The 8799-nt window shown below is 35.9% G+C and overlaps 1 protein-coding gene across 1 annotated transcript in view; it reads left to right on the top strand.

The window, feature by feature from the left end:
* The window catches only part of GAS2 (growth arrest-specific 2), an 85356-nt gene that overhangs the window by 41301 nt on the left and 35256 nt on the right, over positions 1–8799 (top strand). Inside the window, exons 5-6 of the mRNA XM_009334528.1 lie at positions 2603–2747; positions 6079–6186. Of these exons, the coding sequence (XP_009332803.1) occupies positions 2603–2747; positions 6079–6186 (253 nt within the window). The remainder of the gene's footprint in view (positions 1–2602; positions 2748–6078; positions 6187–8799) is intronic.

Raw genomic sequence — 8799 nt, 5'->3', positions numbered from 1 at the left:
TGAAGAGGAGATAGAATTGAGCTCTGTTCTGCTAAACTTGAACCCATCCAACAGATACTCTGCGGATGAGGGAGACAGTTGGTAATTTACCTATGCTTTAGCAAAGCTTTTGGCATATTCTGTCATGCTGTCCTTTTAGCCAAATTAGAGAGAGGAATAGACTGGATGGATGGATTACACAGTGAGTGGGAAACTGGTGTGACCACTTGGCTCAAAGAGTGGCAGTTCAAAGCCAAGGTACTAACAAAAATAGAATAGCCTGATAAACTATCCTGGATTTCAGTTGTTTATGAAAATAAAATTCTGAGGACATCTGCGAAATTTCAATAGCTAAAATGGGCCATTGTGTGCACCGGCAGATATCATGTGAGAGAGTGAGAACATTTATGAGAGAGGGAAGTGTCCTACGGGATGAAAGTGAGCATTGACAATACACAGGGCTTTAGCAGTGGGTTGCACAGGTCCAACATTCTCCCAAAGTATTTTAAAGTAATGACTAAAGTGACGTGAAAGCAGAATCTATCACTGCTTAATCTTCGTAATCAAGACTTCATGAAGAATGTAATCATTTGGAAATAGATGTATATGTGCTGTCTGTGTGTGCGTTTAAAGAGAGATTATACAATGGAAAACAGCTAAATTATCTTTTCTGCAGAAAGAATGAAGTTCTTGGGTAACTATTAAACTCTGGGGGGTTAAACAACCCCCACAGGTCTTTTGAAATTACTGTTGAGCAATTTCAAGATCTTTCTGCTATTGTATTCAATTTTTGCCTGGTAAAAATGGGAAGTGGTGCTCTAAGAAGTCTATTGGAGATCATGTTACAGTCCAATGCTGCTTCATTTGTAGTTATGAGAAGGCAGGCTAGAAAAGAGCAGAAAAGGAAATTCTTAGCATACCTTCCAGACCAGAATTTGCACCTCTACCCCTCCCAGAAAAGATGTCGGTTTTACCATTTCAGCTTTCCAGCAACTCTGCTTCAGGTTGATACAATACATGGGAAAAAAATGTGTGTATGTTTGTTCACTTGTTTTATTTTTCAACTCATCACCAGAGGAATTCAGAATACTGGAAATACAGGGAACTTTAAAAGTCTGTCACAATGACAAAAACTGGAGATTAAGAAAAGCAGTAGAAGCAAAGAAGCAGCATTGCTTAGAGTGGAAGAGTTTTGTTTGATGAGTAAGGCTGCATGCAGGTGTAGGCTTAGAGCCCAGTGGGAACTTCATGATTTACAGCCTGTCGGCATCTGCAGACAGACAGGAAGTAAATGGATTGTATATAAGTGCTTGCTTCGATGTTGGCTGACTTTTCATTAGGCAGACTGCACCAGTTAGAAGCCAATACAAGCACAGATTTGGTTCTTGGTTTTCTTTATATTAATTTACTAGGCAGTAGTGTAACTAAATTAAAAGTTATCATAAAAATACAAAAGACAGTATATGCGCTTGTGCCCTTTCTCTGTGCGCTTTTAACATTATTATGGTATTTAGCTTAGATTTTCATAATATGTTTGTCACTGCTCAATATTTTAGTGTCCAGATCTTTACCTCGGTAACTCAGTGTAGTTCTGCATTTGGGCTATGGACTTTTCCACTACAGAAGAAAATATGGTTTCATTTATGCAAGTAGTTTGCTATGGGAAGCCTACCTGGCATGACAGCTTTTTCAAGCTGAAGTCCTTCTCTGAAAAAGGAAATCTTTCTTTTTTTCTGGTTTTTGTTCAGTGTTGGCAAATTAAAAAAACAGAGGGGAATTATCAGTTATTAGGAAAATGGGATGGGCTTTTCGACTTCTGACATCTGTCCAAGCTCTGCTGCTTGCTGTGAGATACTGACTTAGTCACTTGCCATAAAGCTTTCAAAAGCAGGCATTGTTTTAAAGAGCTTCACTCTCCAAGTGCTGTGTTTGAGACGTTCCATGCCAAAGTTGCATGTTTTTTGTTTTAGTTGGAGCTACAAATGTTTTGCCACTGTAAACGGAGATCTGAAGATTGGCTGTCAAAAATAAGTTAGAAAAAGCATTAGCCACTTCTGAAAAATATTGGCCGTGTCTCGATTTATTTATCTATAAATTCAGTGCGATTATTGAGACTGGGATAACCTTTAATCCCTTTTCATCTGGACTTCTTTGAAAAATACTAACACAAAATATAAGATGTCAAGTAATTTGAAAGGATGTTGTTGGGGGTGGGGGGGCTGGGGAGCGAATGTACTGCACTTGAACCTGTCCTACATGGTATAGCAATTCTTGAGGCCTAGTGTTGTTCCTAAATTTAGTCATTCGCCAACATATATGTTATCAGACAGAGAAGTTGGAAAAAAACCCTGTATTTCCTGTAAATTTTTCAACTGAGAGATTCCATCTCAATTAATTTTTTGTATTACTTTGGAATGATGGCATTAATGATTTGTATTTTTTTTTACATGTTTACTAATAGTAAACTAATGTAAACTAATAGCATTCTATTATTGCACAATAGTGTAATACAGAAAGTATAAATTCTTTCCACTGTTTTGTTTTAAAATATGTATGTAAAATACTTATAAATACTTATAAAGTATTTATAAGGACTAGTAATTTGTTTGCATGTTTCCAAAAGGTTTGGGGTGGAGCCTCCTGGATTAATAAAGCTGGAAAAAGAGATTGAACAAGAGGAAACACTTTCAGCCCCCCTTCCGTCTCCTTCACCATCACCAACAAAGTCTCCTGGGAAGAAGAGCACAGGGAAACTGTTGGATGATGCTGTAAGTTGTGGGGAGGAAGCTTCTTCCTATCTGACCCATTCTGGTATGCGCTTACTTGCAAAGGACACAGAAGCCTGAGTTTAACATCTCACTGTATTTTAAAGATTTGCGGACCGATAGAGTTAATTTATTTTTGACCACAATTATTTATGTCTGAAGTTTGGAAAAAATGTTGCACTGTGTAGGAGATCTGCAGTTCAGCCTAGCTTTGTGCTTAGGGCCAAGTTCCCTTCTTATTACTCCGTTTTCTTTTTCTGTTCACTTCTTATTCATCAACTCCCACTTGGTGTTTTGTCTGAGAAAGGACTGAGTCAGGACTAGGACATTTGGCCCATACTGACTTGTGTTTGTTAACAATCTGTACTTCTAAGTTATCTCAGCCTAATTTTTATGCTGCTGTTCTGCATGTTTGTCATGTGGTAAAAAAGCAAGCATTTTCTTCCTCATTGTTAGAAAGAAACTATCTTGCTTTGAATTTCATGAAACTCTCTGCACTATACTGTAGTGTTCATTTCTCTGTTGCGAACCCTAGAGGGGTTCATTTGAAACAGCTGGAATCAGATGAAAAGGACACATTTTGAGACCATGAAGAGGTTAAACTTGAAAAGTACAAATATATTCTATAAAAAGAAGCAGTTACTATAGTAACTGCTATATTACAAGGTGGATGTGCCACCTGGGAGTTACAAAGCACTTCTTGAAAAATCCGTGTGCCACTTCTTTGTTACAAAGAGCAGATGGAATATAATGTTCATTCATTTTATTGAAATACTTTGTATTATTTGATGCAAATAATTACATTTAACGTTTTTTACATTTTGTATTTCTTCCTTAACTTTGCCAAAGCACTCACTTGTGTTTCACCAGAATTGAGAAAGAACAGTTATGTGTAGAAGGAGGGTGGTGACTGCATATCTTGTAGGAACAGAACAGAGTATGAAGGTTGTCTCCAACCACCTCCTTTAATTTAGAAAGCAGTAGGGATAGAAACAGAATGGAATTAATCCAGCTAGATTCCTGACCTGCACTGCCCCAGACACTCACACCATAAAATAGCAGCAGTGCTCATATAGTCCAGACACAAAATAAAATAGGATATAATTCTTCCTTCTGCTTCCTTATTTGATTTCCAAATTCCACTCAATAATACTTTTGTGTCCTTTGGGATAGTAAGGTAATGGAAGCCTCAATAGCAGGATCAGCAGTGAAGGTCTCATTATCCTCTGTTTTACACCAGTATAAAATTGTTTTAAGCTATTTTGCTTACACAGTTCAAAATAACCTTGAACCTGGTTAGGTCCGGCTGCTCTGGGCTTTTGCTTGCTTAGATGAACCCTGGTAGATGCAGCTATTAAAGCATAGTTCACACTATCCATTTTCAGCTTCGAATTTCAAGAGTGTCTCCAGAGGCGATAATTGCCATAGGATATTACGTCAGAAATCCCTGATTATCAGGCAGCATTCAGAGGGCCGTTACCAAATAGTCCTCTAAGCACAATCCCAGTATTGGTACCACATTCCAAGAGATACAGGAAAGCACCTTTTGCATCCTCAGCAAGCTGCACTTGGATTTAAGTCACTGACCACTGACTTCATATAAGTTATTCCTGTTGTACACTGACTATCTAAATAGTTTCATTCTCCAGAAGTAGAGGCTAACACTCACCCATTTGTTGATAAAAATCACTGGAATAATTAATCTTAAAATAATTCAGTGATTGTACATTCAAACTGAGGACAACTCATCTGATACTTGAAAACACTATTTGTGTGTAAAATACACATAGACTTCCTCTGCTAAGTGTTATTTTAAAATGAATTTTTTCACAAAAACATCATGCCCTGATTAAAAAAAAGCTAAGAATAATTATTTTTAAATTGTTTCACAAATTAATAAAGTTATTCAGATAACAACATTGAACAATTTCAGAAATAATTGGAAAGCCTTTAAATCGGTCAACAGGGCTAGTTTCAAGAGCATTTTTGCTCCCCATTCTAGTATGGAAACAATAACTGGTTAACTTTTCATTTCTTTCTGGTTTATTTAACATACTATAACTTTATTCTAAAAGCAGATCTGAAAAACATTTGTTGTACTTCAGAAGCCTTTCCTGTTCAAGTATTGAAGATAACAAAACCACCTATCAGAGTGCCACAGCTTTGCCCTGTTAAGAACCATAGCTTTGTACTGTTAAGAAACAGCTTCAGACTTTAACTTGTTAGCTATTCTGAGAATATTCTTTCCCAAACCTCAGACTGTTTTTACAGGCCTTGGTTTGCAAACTGCATTTGAAAAGGTCTTTGGAATATTATTTGAAGTGGACAAAACCTCTAGGAAGTTCCTCCGGCATTTTACACTGTTTGACACTGACATACTAGGTCAGCATTCATGCAAGAAAACTGCAGTATATGAAAATGCTGCACTTGTTATTGCTGTTCCTATGCAGTAGTGCGATTTGAATGTCAAATAAGAGTTTCTCAACCAGAGCTGCTCTTCTGGCATTGATGGCTGTGCTACTTTCAGATCACTGAAGAGTACAAGATATACCTTTACTAAACATTAATGCCTTTGGTAGCACATGCAAGGCCAAGTTTTCACAAGAGGCTGAAGTCAAGCTGATGCAGCTGATAAAAAGCAGGAAAGTAGTTTTAATCTGTATTTTCTCAGTCCTTATTGTTGTCAGTGATAGAGTACTCTTGAGGCCCCTTTAAATTACCCTTGATTGAACTAATGCCCTAAGGCGGACATCATCGAAGGGTAGTTAGCAATACTGGGGAGCATCTTGGCATGAATTTCTGACTATGTCACAGTATTCTCCACAGACTTTTTTTAAGGTGTCAGCGCGCTATTTGAAAGCGCCAAGTGAAGGTATTGGGCAGGGCCTTTTATTGATAAGCAAGATGTTTCTGTACTTACTGTATTTATTTAAAAGGGAAAATATAACACTATGACATCTTCATTTTGCCTGTCAACTATATTAGCACTTTGACAGTTGAGCTGATTCACCATAAAATACTGAGAACACATCTACAAAAGTTTGATGCCAAACTCAAATTAACAAACTGTTTGACTTCAGTTAAACAGTGCAAATTTTATGTTGAACTGTGTGACATTCATCTCTATTTTTACCTCATCACAGCTGTAAAACTGTTCTTGATATTGGAAGCATCATAGTCTGGGATTACAGAAATATTAAGAAAATTAAGAAAAACTAAGAAAATATCATTAATGAAGACTTAGATTAGTGTTATTATGGCAAATGTCATCTTGACTGTTTTGCTACATGTGCTATTTTAAACGGTTTCTATTAATAGCTTCCGTGTTTTTCAGGTTAAACACATTTCTGAAGATCCACCTTGTAAATGCCCTAATAAGTTCTGTGTGGAGCGTCTTTCACAAGGAAGATACAGAGTTGGAGAGAAGATCCTCTTTATTAGGGTAAAGGTTTTATTTTTTTATTTTGTAGTGAATTGCTAGTATCTGCTACCCTCCCCTTTGCAAATGATATCACTGATTAACAGGAGAAAATATTTTCTTATTAACCAGCACTGACTCATTTTTATGATGCTGTCGGGGAATAAATAAACTGCAGTGGGTTAACTGACCCAAGGAATTCTTAGCATGTGGTAGATCCTTCTAACTTTAGGTCATTGAATTTGCTCTGTCTTTGATCAACCCAGTGTTCACAAACAGAGATGATGACTTCCTCTCGGTTTGGTTTGAAAGAACATCCACTTCATTGAAACGGCCATTCTTCCACTTTGCTTTGACTGATAGTATTTGACAGGTCAGGAAACAGATCAGAGACTGCACGATCATTGAATTGCCAAGTCATGACTAAGACACATTGCTAAAGTAGGGTCAGCAAAACATTAACGTCCATAGTACTTCATTTGATTAACAGATATTTGCAAACCCAGCACTGTATTTCAGACTTTGTATGTAGTATATTAAGTCCCATAGCACAAAGTTAATCATTAATATAAGTATTTGCTAGCATTAGTATCTGGCTGAATTTAGCACAAATATACTATCCAAACTTAATTTTGATCGTCTTAATCTTCTCTATATATGCTTATGGTAATAATAATGAAAATATGCTAATCATCTTATTCTGTAGTAGTAGGTTAAGAATCTGATTCATGCTATGCTTCTTTCCATTTTCCTCGCCACATGTACTATCCTTGAGTAATGACTTGACAAAATGATAGCTCTTGCTCTCAAATAACTGTTATTCCTATTTTGCTAAAGGCATGCAACTATGACCTGATAAAACTGAGGATTTAGCACTTGTGAGAACTAAAGAAGTCAGAGGGACTCCTTCCCATCTGTAGAAGTCAAGTTCCTAATTCAACAAAACACCAGAGTGCTTGCTCTATCATAAGCTTATGCTTAACTTACAATGAAGTCAAATTTAGATAAGGATTTAGGTTTTCTCATGTGTATAAAGTCGAGAACATGTTTAAGTACGGTGCTGAATAGGGATTGAGAACTCCCAATTAATTCAGTAATAGCTCAGAAAGAAGAAGAAATACAGGATTTGTCACAGATAGTTTGAGATTTAACATGCTAGTATAAAGGATTAATAGCTTTTCTGTTTTATAGCCAGTGAGTCTTTTTTTAATTCTGCAGCATTTTTAGGTACTAGCTTTATTACTAGCTTCAAACGACTTTGAAGAAGGTAATGTTCATTAACCAAAGATCCCAGTAATCTGGCACAGTTTAACACTTCTATGTTTTCTTCCTTTTGATTTTAATTTCAAATAACAATATCAAAGTATTTTTAATCTTCTAGTTTTTCTGCCAGAATGGTGAGTGTCAAATTCTCTTTTGTTGGCTTTTTTATTGTGCAATCTAGTCCAAGTCAGATTTCATTCCAAGTTTGCAAACAAAACACCCTTTTCATATCATGCTACCGCGTTCCAAGTTGAATTGTGCCAAAAAATAACAGTAATATAGATTAGACATTAACTGCAGTATTAGAGATCATTCCCACAACACTGATATCAATGGAAACTTGCCATGAACTTCAGTGGGAGCAAGCCCGTATTCCTAGGTTTTAAAAGACAGTTGTCTTTTGGTTTTGGTTAGTTTCAATCTCATTTTGGAATGCTTCACTGGATCACAGTAAGTTTTTACTCTTCATTCTACATGTTCTTATTGTGTACATAAGTGGATTTATTAGCCTTTCTTTGGAATCCTTTGGACGCTTGTGATAAAATACATTTGAGATGCATAGCTGACTTTTAATTGTGTTGATATTTGGCACCCTATTTGATGCCGCTGAGGTAGTACTTCCTATGTCATATGTTCTTTATATAGCATGACACAGCCAGATATATGCCACTTGTTTATAACCTAATGTGTTCCACTTGAATTGAGATTGAAAGTTTCATTGTTTTAAGCTCGCTTAATATATCCATTACTGTCTCTATTAGCTTTCTCCAGTAACCTAAATAGGACTTAAAACCTTTATAGTTTCAGTGATGCTACAAGTATGCCATGTGATAAAATGTTACAAGAGCTAAGTTTAAAGTGGAGTTAACACCTATTAATTGATGGTTAAGATTATTTTTTTCAGAAATTATTAAATAAATATTATATCTGTGACAAACTTGTTTTATTCTAGTACTATACGTTCTCTGAAAAAAAAAAAAAGAAGAAAAAGTGTCCAAGTCCCTCTTTTTGTTAATTTATATCTGCATGAAACGAGTGAAAAAGGAACAGCGAAGAAACATAAAACCTGGCAGAACACAGAATTCATGCAAAATGTCACACAAAAAATTAAACCTGTCAATGTGAAGTAATTTTAAGGAAAAAAACTTTGGAATATGTAGCAAAATGTAGGGGGAACAGTCCTTCAAAATTTATCTTGTATCATAGTAACTTCTTAAGGTAGTGGTGGCATTAAAATTACTTGAATAAAGATTTATTTTTTTTTTTAACATAGAAAAATGTTTAAATTTGAGGTGAAAATAAACCACGGGAATCCATGAAGTAATGGAAATGGTGAAAATCCATTAAAACATTAAGACGCTTAAGTCTGCTGAT

Source organism: Pygoscelis adeliae, unplaced genomic scaffold (assembly GCF_000699105.1).
Source record: "Pygoscelis adeliae isolate BGI_AS28 unplaced genomic scaffold, ASM69910v1 Scaffold171, whole genome shotgun sequence".
NCBI classification, from domain to species: Eukaryota; Metazoa; Chordata; class Aves; order Sphenisciformes; family Spheniscidae; genus Pygoscelis; species Pygoscelis adeliae.
The sequence above is the reverse complement of the archived record's forward strand: the minus strand, read 5'-3'. Positions and strand labels throughout refer to the sequence as shown.